Source organism: Microcaecilia unicolor, chromosome 4 (genome assembly GCF_901765095.1).
Source record: "Microcaecilia unicolor chromosome 4, aMicUni1.1, whole genome shotgun sequence".
Classification (NCBI taxonomy): Eukaryota; Metazoa; Chordata; class Amphibia; order Gymnophiona; family Siphonopidae; genus Microcaecilia; species Microcaecilia unicolor.
In genome coordinates, this window is record NC_044034.1 from 240,699,399 (window position 1) to 240,712,706 (window position 13,308).

General features: G+C 41.1%; 1 protein-coding gene across 1 annotated transcript in view; it reads right to left on the reverse strand.

Annotated features, from left to right (window-relative positions):
• The window catches only part of FARP1 (FERM, ARH/RhoGEF and pleckstrin domain protein 1), a 424,664-nt gene that overhangs the window by 230,274 nt on the left and 181,082 nt on the right, over positions 1–13,308 (reverse strand). The window contains 1 exon segment of the mRNA XM_030201356.1: positions 7,918–7,996. Coding sequence (XP_030057216.1) covers positions 7,918–7,996 — 79 coding nt within the window.

Genomic DNA, 13,308 nt, shown 5'->3' on the forward strand with positions numbered 1-13,308 from the left:
CATTAACATAGCACTCACTGCAAAATAAAACAGCATGCTCTACATCATGCATTCCTAAAGTTTCAAGAGTGCCAACAAACTCTGTTGTGGACAATGAACTAATGGGACGAGGAAGTTAAAAAACAGAAACAACACTGTCATGGCAAAGAAAAATTTATTGTGGCTGAAGAAGGTGAAGCATTTGCCTCGCAGGAAAATGGATTTTAGATCCAAGTAGTTCTCAAGATACTCATACTAGAAACATGAGAATTCCTTCCACTGTGCTGGGAGCATCTGTTTTGTGTCAGCAGATGCAGAGCAGTCACTGATGTCAGTGCATCCTTTACCTCCCACTGGGGTGTGGAACAAGCTGACATCACTAAGCAGATGCTGCTGGCATAAAACGGATGAACTTCATATCAGGGTGGATTTAACTCTTGACTTTATAACACTGATCAGAAAGCCTCAATTTAAAAAAAAAAAAAAAAAAAAAAAAGGACCAACATTCAGGCATAAATGGCAAGCATGACCTAAACATTTACTGACACTTGAATTTTTGTGGTAAGCACTCACTGTTGGCCACTATACATATATAGGGGAGAATTCTATAAATCACATCTAAAAAAAATCGGAGTGGAAAAATGTTTAAGCGCTATTGTATAAGACACGCCTAAAGTTAGGTGTGATTTATGGAATAGCACTGGAGTCACACATATTTAGGTGTGTCCATTTGCACCAACAAAAACATGATGCAAATGTCCCTGCCCAAATTTATGTTCGGAACCCCCTTATTCTATAATTGTGCATGTAACTTGAGTCCAGGCCCATGCTCCGCCCCTAAACACCCATAACCCTCCCATTTCCGCACTTGCTTTTCCAGGACGCTTGTATATTTTAGGCGCAGATCACGCACCTAAATTTACACACATACATATGAATTGATTTCAATTAGCACCAATAATTGCTTGCTAAAAAGCCAATTATTGGCACTAATTGGCTCGTTATTCAATTAAATTGCGCAGATGCCCAAATTTGCATGTGCAATTTTTGACAACTTTTATAGAATTCGGGGACTAGTGTAGTAGTGTGTATGTGTATGAGCGGCCAGGGTTCTGGGCCTGCGGTGGAGCTTTTAGACAGAAAAAAAGGCCACATAAGCCCAGGTTGCGACCTTGCTCAAAACTGGGTTACAACTGAGTACTTTATATATATATATATATATATATATATATATATATATATATATATATATACAGTCCTAGCATATTCCTGGGGCCTTTCTTCTTCCAGTCTTGGCCTCCCTGTTCCTTTCTGGGCTTGAAGTTTAAGTTCCACCCCTGCCTGCACACTCAACTATGTTCTTGATAAGGTGGGGCAGACCTAGGCTTGGGTATTTCTTCTGTAAACCCCTTCACAAGCAGTGTAGGTTACAAACACATTCTTTTCATCCTAAAGTAAGCCACTTAACTATATAGATAGCAGCTTCATACCACTGCTATCCATATAACTGGGTGAATCAAACCAGTGATATTCGGATACTGCCAGAGTGATTAGAAAGAATTTACAGTAGCAATATCCCTCTAGTACTGTGAGAATTCATGGACAGGTAACTTAAATGTTTAGCAGCAACTGCTACATGGATAAGTCCCTTTGAATATTGACCCCATGCAATGGTGTGCTGGAGCAGGCGCTCACTGGCTTGTGAGAGCCTTTTGTTAAGTTTTTAAGAATTTTGGGAGCCGGTTGTTAAAGTAGGCTCCCACCACAGCTACTTTAACAACTGGCTCCCAAAATGTGGCCTTGGGCCCTCTCCTGAATTCTCATTTACTTTTCTGGCAGGGATGCTGAGTCCTGCCAGCCAAGTAAATAGACTGCCGCTGCTCCACACTCCTTGTTTCCAGCACTGAGCAGAAAGCTGGGACTTCTTGTGTATGCGAGAGAAGTCTCACCATGCTCCTCAGAGCCAGAAACAAGCAGCAGGGAGTGGTGGCAGTCCATTTATTGGTTGGGATTCAGCCTAGTATGCCCGTACGAGGGAGGGGGGAGGCATGTGTTGCTCCTGCCATTCCACCCCTGCCCCCCACCCAAATTGCAAGGCTGGCTACGCACAATGAGCCCGTTGTTAAAACTTTACCAGCACACCCCTGGTACAAAAATGCCTGTTTAATATAACCATTCTGAGAGCACCTAAAATTATTCACATGAACCTTGTGTTTACATAAGGTTGAAGGCATTCCTGGGGCAAATTTCGGTAAAGTTAGCTTTTATATGCATCGATTATAAAATATGTACACAAGTGCATTAATAACCTGTCAAATTTCGGTGTGCCCAACACCAGGTGTAAATGTGTGCATGTACTTTCTGTGAAGTAATTTTACAAGGGGAAGTAAGTACACACTTTCCATTTTAACATTAGCGTAACTTGTGCACTTTCTTGCTTCACAGGTTAAACGTCTGTTATAAAATTATCTTAATTATCCGTAACTAAGACAGATGCAAGGTTTAATTTTTGGAAGATGCACAGTATATATGGTTAATTTGTGGTGTATTTTTATATTTTTTCAAATTATTTTATTTTTCAGCTGCCTCAGGGAAATGAATTATGATTTAGTTGATGCACCTTGACCTATACTCCGCGGAGAACTAAATTTTGGGATTAAAGGTAAATAAATGGCTTTCTTGTGAATATGTGTTGAAAAGGGTCTAGCTAAATCCTGAAACAGACTGTAAGCCTTCCAAGGACCTTCTGTATCTCAGTGTAATGTACCATGAACTGTAACTGGAAAGGCATAAGATATATATATATATATATACATATTTTTTTTTGTTATATTTGTACCCCGCCCCGCGCTTTCCCACTCATGGCAGGCTCAATGCGGCTTACATGGGGCAATGGAGGGTTAAGTGACTTGCCCAGAGTCACAAGGAACTGCCTGTGCCTGAAGTAGGAATCGAACTCAGTTCCTCAGGACCAAAGTATATACATATATATACAGAGAGAGAGAGAGAGAGAGAGAGATTGCCTCACTGTGAAGTCAATGTAATAAATAAGCTGCACTATCCCTTAGTGCAGTGGTTCACTTCTAATACTCGTATGCTAATCTTTCTGCCAATGTAGTAAGTTTTTAGTATGGAAAGAAATTGGCAGGAAAACCACCATGCTGAAAAGTAGTTCATTCAAAAAGGCTTAATTGTTTCCAACGTAAAAAAAAAAAAACCCTGTTAAATTTTGGCAGGTTTTTTCTTGTCCTGTAATTGATAAAAATTTATTCCAGCTCAGGAGTGGAGTAAAAATTCCAGCATTGGGAGCAAAGGGTCATTGGAGATGAAGTGCAGCATTTCACCTCAGGTGACCCTTTCCAGAAGAGATCCTGGTGGCTCAGTGGGTCCCAGACACCTCTCACCCCCCCTCCCAGAGCTCCCCGGTGGCATAGTGGGCCTTGGAACCCTTCCCATTTCCATCTCTACCCACCTTCAGTCAGAACTGATGCCCACTCGGCTCCTGCTTTCTATGACCCACCTGCAGGGTTTGACCTGCCAAATACGGGAACAGTTGCCCATTTTTGATATTGTAGTGAACGATGTCTTCCTTTTACTTTGTGTTTCCTATAGCATGGCTGACTCAGTTCCAGCTTCAAGTAGGCCTTAGACAAAGTAGGAGATGCTTCCTAGAATTCCAACTGAGACTAACACTATTACAACAGACACAGAATTATTGAAAAGAATAACTGTTGAATTCTAGCAGAATTCTGTAAATATTATGCAATGGAAGAAAAGGAAATACCGTAGAAGGGAGTAGTGGATAATCATATAGGTTTCTGAAAAAATATTGCATTTTACAATGAATATGTCTTTGGCTCGCAGAATCATTGTTCAGCACATCCGTAAAAAATGCCTTTTTTTTGGGGGGGGGGGGGGGGGGTTGGGGACAAAATTGGACATGGAGCAAAATGAAAACTAGCACGCGTCTATTTTGGGTCTGAGACCTTACTGCCAGTCATTGACTTAGCGGTAAGGTCTCAAGTGTTAAACAGGCCGTAATGGTCAACGTGCATACAAATGCTGACTACCACCCGCACCAGAAAATAAAAATATTTTCTGACGCGTGTCAAAAATGAAATTACCACCCGGGCCACATGGTAGCTGAGCAATAACTCGGAATTGGCATGCGTAGACGCTTACGTGGCTTAGTAAAAGGGCCCCTATAATTATTAGAACCAGAGCTGAAAGGGGAGGGAGTAGGTGAAGCAAAGGCTGGGTGCTATGTGGGACAGATGTCACTGGGGGAATGAAGAGAAATTAATATATTTTTGATGTCTTCTCCCCTCCTCTTCCATTTTTTCATTTTTCTTGTGCCACACAAGTAGCTATTGTCAACTTCAGGGGTTGGGAGTGGTCTCTTGAGAAAAGTATTTCTAATTTTTTTTTTTTTTTTGGGGGGGGGGGGGGGGGGGAAGGGAGAAAGCCTACTTTCCCAACCCTTAGAGCAGGCAGTAGCTTCAAATGTGACTCCAGTGATAAAATACTTGCCCACCACAGACCTAAACAAAACCCAATCTCCTTAAGCTCTCTCTCATCAAGGGATCGAAGAACAACCTACCGATGATTCCCACCAACAATCCTCTCCTAGGGGTACCATATACTTCCCAACCATCACCAACTCCAAATTGCCTTCTAATATTTCTTTCCCACTACCAAAATGCAAAACTTTCTAAGTCAGCTGACTTAACAGCAAAAGTGGTTGATGCCTTGCACAGAGGTCTAACTGGTAGTTATCATAGGCCATGCCTGCAGCATCTGGACTCCTGAAGAACAAAGTTGAGGGGCACATTATAGTCATAATCATAGCAACATAGTAACACAGCAAATGACAGTAGATAAAGACCTGTATGGTCCCATCCAGTCTGCCCAACAATGTGGCTAGATTTGTACCTGCACCCCTCTATGCCCTGTTTAAGGTATGAAGTTCATTTAAGTTTTGTTTTAATTCCAACCTCCTTCGGTATAGGGATCCTCTGTGTTTATTTCATGTGTTTTTGAATTCTGTCACTGTTTATCTCCCCACCACCACTACCGGGAGGGTGGTTCCAGGCATTTACCACTTTCTCAGTGAAAAAGTACTTCCTGATATTACTTCTAAGCCTATCAACTTGCATGTCCTCTAATTCTACTACTTCCCTATCCATGAAAAAATCTGCTAAATAGTAATACCTTTCAAATATTTAAACATCTGTATCGTTTCTCCCCTATCTCTCCTCTCTTCTAGGGCCAAGCTTAGCATGCCCTATAATATCCAGCCCCTACTAGCAGTTATACTCGCTATTACATTATATCATCTTTGAAATTTAACACACTTTAAATCAGATTTATCAATATAGCCAATGAATAGATTTATTTTGTAAAAATAGCATAAAAGTTGTAAAATAAAAATATGAGTTTTATCTACTTCTTATTGTCCTGCTACACAAGCACTTTCACCTTCCAGAACCGCAAAAGCCATTCCTTTTGAATGACTAGTCTTAATGATGCTCTACACTTTCACAAGGAAAGGGACAGGAAGTAATTAGGAACATGATACCCCTACTGGAACAGACCGTGGATTCATCTAGCCCAGTATCCTGCTCCAACAGTGGTCAGCCCATGTTATCAGTACTTGGCAGAGTCCCAAAATGTAGCAAGATCTCATGCACTTAACCTCAGGGATAAGCAGTGGCTTTTGCAAGGTCTACCTTAATAGCAGTTTATGAACTTTTCCTCCAGGAACTTGTCCAAACTTTTTTTTAAACCCAGCTATCTAAACTGCTTTCACCATTTGCTCTGGCAACGAGCTCCAGAGCTTAACTATACATTGAGTGAAAACTTTTTCTCCTATCTGTTTTAAATGTGTTACAATGTAACTTCATGGAGTGTCCCCAAGTCTTTGTACTTTTTGAAAGAGTAAACAATCAATTCCTGTTTACCTGTTCTACTCCATTCAGGATTTTACAGACCTCTGTCATATCTCCCCTCAGCCGTCTCTTCTCCAAGCTGAAGAGCCCTAAACTCTTTAGCCTTTCCTCATACAAAGGATCGTTCTATCCCCTTAAATATTTTGGTTGTCTTTTTTGTTTTTTGTAACTTTTCCAGTTCAACTACATTTTTTTTTTTTTTTTAGATGTGGTGACCAGAATTGCACACAGTACTCAACTCAGTTGCAACATGGAGCAATACATAGGTATTATGATAATCTTTGTTTTATTCTCTATTCCTCTCATACACAGTGGAGAGAAGAAGAGAGAGTAAGGGATACAACACCCAGTCCAAACACTGAGTACTAAGCAGCTCATTTATCTGTAGGTTTTAATGGAATTTAACACTTAAATAAGATGATGTTAAATTTATGGTGTTCGTACATTCAACATACAAAAGAAATACACGCCTACATGTATGTGCGTTTTTCATGCCAAAATGCAGTAGTAGGTGCCACTTACGTGCGCACTTTTCCTAAGTGCTATACCCATGCATAAGTGGCACAGTGCACAACTGGTAAGGAGGCATACAAGGGGAGGAACACGAGAAGGACTTGGACAAGTCAAGCATCTATGGGCGCGTCTTATAGAACACTATTAGATGGTGCATTTGGGCAAGCCCACTTACACCTGTCATTGGCCTGGGCGTAAGTGGGTACGCCTTCTTTTAGATGCACAAATGCAGGATTTGCACTAATACTCTAAAATTGGCACTCCCTGTGCTGCATCGAGGTGCCACAAAGGACACACAAATTTACAGAATTGCTCCAAGAGAGAACAGTATAATTTACCAGTTCTCTGCTGCAGTCTAATTTCTGTGGCATATTCTCAACTGCAGCCTTTGCTTTAGCAGCCCAGCAAACGTGCAGTTTCTCCAGTATACCAGTCTAGAGAAAGATGAAATTGGGATCTCTCCAACTGTCCTCCATGAGCAATCATGGGACAGCAGTGAACTATGGAATAATGAGGAACATGTGCAAGTTCAGGCAAGTTAAGTTGTGTTGGTAAAATATTTTTTTCTGACACCCAAGAAGTTATTGGGAAATCCATAATTGGTACCTATTGCTCTACAAATCTATAGAACTAGTTCCACCAGAAACCTCCAGAAACCCATACAAAAGCTTGGACCTGGTAGCTATTATTTTAAATAAGATTTCCAATTTTTAGTCACAATATATTCATGACCACTGACCTACTATGTTATTGCCTGCTTACAACCAGAAGCTGAGAAAGAGAGAGAGAAGTAAAGACTCAGGGCCCCTTTTACAAAGCAGCGCTCAACGCAGGATTACCGCTCACTAAAAAGGAACCACCGCCGGGCTACCGTAGCAGCCTGGCAGTATCTCCCACACCCAGCGCGTCGTCCTATCTGGACTACAAAAATATAGTTATTATTGTAGCACCGGTGTGTACCTAGTGGTAATCGGGTAGTGTCACGCACTGCCTGGTTACCGCTGAGTTATCGTGAGAGCCCTTACCGCCACCTCAATGTGTGGTGGTGAGGGCTCCCCCCCCCCAAAATAGCCATGCGGCACGTGCTTTACTTGCCGCACAGCCATTTCCTGCAGAAAAGATCTACCGTTTACTCAGCTGTGGTAAAAGAGGGCCTCAGTGCGCTTAAAAACACGTGCTGATGCCAATGCAGGCCCTCTTTTGCCGCAGCTTGGTAAAAGGGGCCCTTAATGACCAAAGACATTTTTGATCCTGAAATCAGAAAGCTCTTCATAAGTTTAGTTCAATCTGATATTCTGTTTACATCTCCGGGAACTTCCGTATCTACTAAAACTACCCTGAGTAACACCTGTCCTAACAGTTCCATGCCAACAAGTTATCTGCATTAAATAGAGATTACAGAGAAGATTTTTAATGCTTTGTATCAGAATGTCCTCTCTGACATCATCTGTATATTACAGATTTGAGTATCACAAACCTTGTCAGTTCTTCTTGCAGCTGAGTATGATCCGGAGGGAAGAATTTCACCACAAATCTAACAACAACATGCTTAGGCCCTAAAATAGGAAGAAAAATAAATTCAGTGATCCCATAATTAAAACTCTATTTTTCAGCACACAATGTATAGTTAGGAGTGGATACATACTATTGTCACCAATTTTTAATGTGCCCAAGATCAGTGTTCCCTCTAAGCTATGCACGAGTCCTCCCCCTACATTCCTGCAATAGCTAGGGACAGGCAACTTCTGTAGGACTCCAAAGGACTTGCCTGTCCCTAGCAAATGAAAGCACAATATTGAAGCACACCCCCTCACTGGTAGCAATGTGACTGGTGGACTCCCACACAGCTTAGAGGGAGCACTGCACTAAACATTGTTGAAATCCATATGATCAAATCTCAAGTAAACACAAAACACGGGGGAGGGGAAGATGACAATTTGAAAAGGGTCACATCGGTGGTATCTAAAGCATTCCAAAATGTTGATCAAGAAAACAGAGTAACTAACTGATATCAGCCACACACCCAACCTGGCAACATTAACTCCCCTCCTCGCAGACGATTAGGCATCTCTTAAATCTCCCCCCCCCCCCACGCCCTGTTGCTCACATTGGCCCCCAGCCTTTCCTCTGATGTCACTTCCTGTTTCTGCATAGGTGTAACCAGGTCAGAAAGAAGGCTCAGTGCTGGTGCGAGCAGGGGGTTATAAGTCGCAGCTCACTGTCGGTGAAGAACTGAAAGCTTTAAAAGGCACGGAAAGGCAGGAAGAGTTGAGAGATGCTCAATCGCCTAGGGAGTGGGGAGGGGAGGGATGCCAGAAGAATTCAGCTGGTGGGGCTTGGAGAGCCCCACCAGCCACATCAGAGATGCACCACTGCTGGGTGGACCCTGAGCCCAAAGTGGGTGGGCCTGTGCCCACTCGTGGCTAAGCCACTGGATATCAGTATCCTAAATTCCATTTATATTTAGACTGTTTGTCTGTTGACAGCTTTCACTGGATTTTGAGGTCAAAATATGAACCCAGAAAATTATGGTAGAAATAAATAATTGACAACTGCACAAGTCATAATCTGATTTTCAAGGCTTGTATTGATACAATCATTGACTGCAAGTCTAAAAAGGGGGTATAACTGGCCATTGCTAATTATATTAATTATTAGTTAAAGCAAAGCTTTAGATGTCATATTTATTTATTTATTGCATTTGTATCCCACATTTTCCCACCTTTTTGCAGGTTCAGTGTGGCTTACAATACATTATGAATAATGGAAATACAGTTTGTTACAATTCAGGTTATGGATTACATTGTGAAGAGTTAAACGAGTCAAAATCAAATTCATTAAGGAGTAAATCAATTGAAAGAACATTGAGACATTGGAAGGAGACAACGGGAAATTAAGGGGCGCTATATGAAGCAAATGGTATACATTTTTCTGTGAGTAAATGTTTGGGTGTGGTGAGATTAGGGTTGAGAATTCATAAGTAGATGTATTGATGTATTACTGAACAGTGAGTGTGAGCTTTGTGTGTTGTGGTTCTTTCCGTAGATTTTATCAAAAAGATGTGTCTTCAGTGATTTACGGAAGTTGGTTTATTCGTAGATCGTTTTCAGGTTCCGCGGTAGTTCGTTCCAGTACTGCGTGCTCATGTAAGTAAAGGTTGATGCGTGCAGCGTCTTGTATTTCAGGCCCTTGCAGTTAGGGAAGTGGAGGTTGAGGAAGGTTCGGGGTGATCTTTTAGCGTTTCTGGGTGGTAAGTCGATTAACTCAGACATGTAGGCTGGGGCTTCGCCATGAATGATTTTGTGGACTAATGTGCATACTTTGAACGTGATGCGTTCCTTGAGTGGGAGCCAGTGTAACTTCTCTCGTAAGGGTTTTGCACTTTCATATTTTGGTATTCCAAAGATAAGTCTGGCTGCTGTATTCTGGGCTGTTTGAAGTTTCCTCAAGATTTGCTCTTTGCAGCCTGCGTACAGTGAGTTGCAGTAATCCAGGTGGCTGAGTACGAGGGATTGTACTAGGCTGCGGAAGACGGATCTTGGGAAGAATGGTCTTATTCTTTTCAGTTTCCACATGCAGTAGAACATCTTTTTGGTTGTGTTGTTTGCATGGGTTTCGAGTGTTAGGTGTCTATTAGATTGTAAGCTCTTTGAGCAGGGACTGTCTTTCTTCTATGTTTGTGCAGCGCTGTGTATGCCTTGTAGCGCTATAGAAATGCTAAATAGTAGTAGTAGTAGTAGTAGGTGTCGGTCGATAGTAACTCCAAGGATTTTTAACGTTTCTGAGATTGGAAGGCTTAGGTTAGGTGTATTTATGGCAGTGAATTCATTCGTGTTGTATTGGGAGGTAAGTATCAGGCATTGAGTTTTTTCTGCATTTAGTTTCAAACGAAATGCATCTGCCCAGGTGTTCATGATGCGTAGACTTTGGTTGATTTCATTGAATATTTCTTTGATGTCTTGTTCGAAAGGGATGTATATTGTTACATCATCGGCGTAGATATATGGGTTGAGGTTATGGTTTGATAGGAGTTTTGCCAAGGGAGTCATCATTAGGTTGAAGATGGTTGGTGAGAGAGGTGATCCTTGTGGTACCCCACATTCAGGTGTCCATGCGGCAGACGTGGCTGAATTTGATGTGACTTGGTATGAACGTTGGGTTAGGAACCCCTTGAACCAGTTTAGGACATTTCCTCCCATGTCAAAATATTCAAGTATGTGTAATAGGATTCCGTGGTCTACCATGTCGAAGGCACTAGACATGTCAAATTGTAGGAGGAGTATGTTGTTGCCGGTTGCAATCATTTGTTTGAATTTAGTCATGAGGGTAATTAATACTGTTTCTGTGCTGTGATTCGATCGGAATCCTGATTGGGCATCATGTAGTATTGAGTATTTGTTTAGATAGTTAGTGAGTTGTTTAGTTACCATTCCTTCGGTTATTTTGGTTATTAGTGGTATGGATGCTACTGGTCTGTAGTTGGTTATTTCCCTTGCGCTTTTCTTTGTGTCTTTGGGTATGGGGGTGAGTAAAATCTTTCCTTTTTCTTTTGGGAAAAGTCCGTTTTGTAGCATGAAGTTTACGTGGTTTGTTAGGTCTATTGTGAATTGATGAGGAGCTGATTTCATGAGGTTTTTTGGGCATATGTCTAGTTTGCAGTGGGATTTGGCATATCTTCTAAGTGTTTCAGAGATGAGGTCTTCTGATAGTAGTTCGAATTCGGTCCAGGTTCTATCTGCTGGATATATTCCGTCTTCTGGGTCTAGACAATCTAGGAGTGTGGCGTATTCAATAGGGCTGGTAGGTATTTGGAGTCTTAATTTTATTATTTTCTCCTTGAAGTATTTCGCAAGGTTGTCAACGTCTGGTATATCTTTGCTGTTGTTTGTGACTGGTGTGGTGTCTAATAGTTTGTTCACAAGGTAGAAGAGTTTGTGTGTGTCTTTGTAGTTTGGTCCTATCATTGTCTTGTAGTATAGTCTTTTAGTCTGTTTTATGGTATATTTGTATTTCCTCCGAAGTAGTTTCCAGGCATTTAGTGTTTGTTCATCTCTTTTTTTGTTCCATGCACGTTCTAGTTTCCTGACTTGTGTTTTAAGCTTTTTCAGCTTTTTTACTCTTTGTTTTGTCTTTGATGAGACTAAAGCTAATTTCTCCAAATAGTGCCTAATATTGAAAAATACCTAAAAATGAAGACTATAAGAGTATCACAGACTGTGAGGGTAAATTTATAAACATGACACCTAAGTTGTATGGCAAATATGCATATAAATTACAGCACCTGCACTCCCTTTAAAAATTATTCCATAGAAAGCACATGAACAGGAATTTACAACTATTTGTTAGCTTACATTTCAAACATAGGTGTGTGTGAATAAAGGGGGGTAATTGTGTAACAGGACCCCTCTAGTTAGGTGTCCCAATGTAGTGCAGGAAGCGTCACCCTAATCTAGAACTGCATCTAGCTTCCCCAGTGCCATTACAGAATACCCACAAACCTCTAAAGGAAAAGAATCTAATAATAAAATGGTATTACAGTTATCAACCTCGGAATAAAATGATTACCTTACGGTTAACTATCCTTCAACTTTACTGCTGGGGTTATATCACCTAAAGGGAACCATTGTAAAAGATGTTTTATTGAATTTCATGCTTTCCTTAAGGTCCAGCAAAGACCAATCACAAGGCCTGGCAATAAGGTGGTAAGTTTCCAACAAAGCAGTTGCGAAACAGTAGCACTCTGTTGAGCTAGCACCAACTGAAAGTTAAGTTGTCTTTTTTCAAAGTTTTACAACAGTGACAAGAGAGAAATGTTAAAAGTGAAAAAAAAAACCATGTATACAAATTTTTAAAAGATTCCAAAAAGTGAATGAAGATAATTTACTACGAGAAGTTTTTCTGACTCGTCACGAAGCTTCTCAGTGAATGGATCAAGGCCCATAGGTCTAAGATTTGACAAGATACTGAGCTTCTGAAGTCTTTGCCTCCCATGATTAAGAGATGATATTAAGCATGAAAAATTAGGTTGATAACTGTAATAGCATTTTGTTATTAGATTCTTGTCTATTACACGTTTGTGAGTGCATCAAGTGATAAGAAGTAAGCCTATTGATAGTTTGACATTATAGCATACTAACATAAACCCACAGTAGCACACCTATATCTAAGCTCGACCATTTATGGCAAGTTTATGGCTAGCAAAACAGGAATATCTAAGAGCACCATTCACACACATGTAACTTACAGAATTCTAGAAGTTGCACATTTTAAGTTGGAGATAGGCTATTGCCTCCCATGCTCTGACCCTGTGTATGCTCCCTTTAAGTTTCACGCTACCTTTTAGAATGATGCATAGTACCACTTTCCTGTGCAATTACAGAACTGCCTTTAAAATGTGTATATAAAAGCTAACCAGTCAGTTGCTCATGCTATATTCATAATTTCCATGCAGTAATGTGATGATTTCACGGATCTCTAATAACGAACTACACTGTATTTCACTTGGAGCATCTATTTTGTCATTAAACCAAATATGTTTAAAAAATAAATAGCAGGGGCATAGTCATGGGTAGGCCTGGGTCCATTCATATTTTGGTTCAGGCCCACCCAGCAGCAGTGCACAACATTGGTGTAGCTGGTGAGGACCCCCAAACCCCATCAGGTGCAAGATATCCTTAGCCTGAACCCCAAGTTGTCAAAATAATGCAGCAGTCTGGGCAACACTCAGAACTGCTGATACTGGTACCCTGCGCATGTTCAGTTTTCACACATGCTCAGTTCATGTGTGAGAACTGAGCATGTGTGGGGTGCCAGCAGGGCCGGTCTTAGTAAACGTGGGGCCCTGTGCAAACCAGTTCAGTGGGCCCCC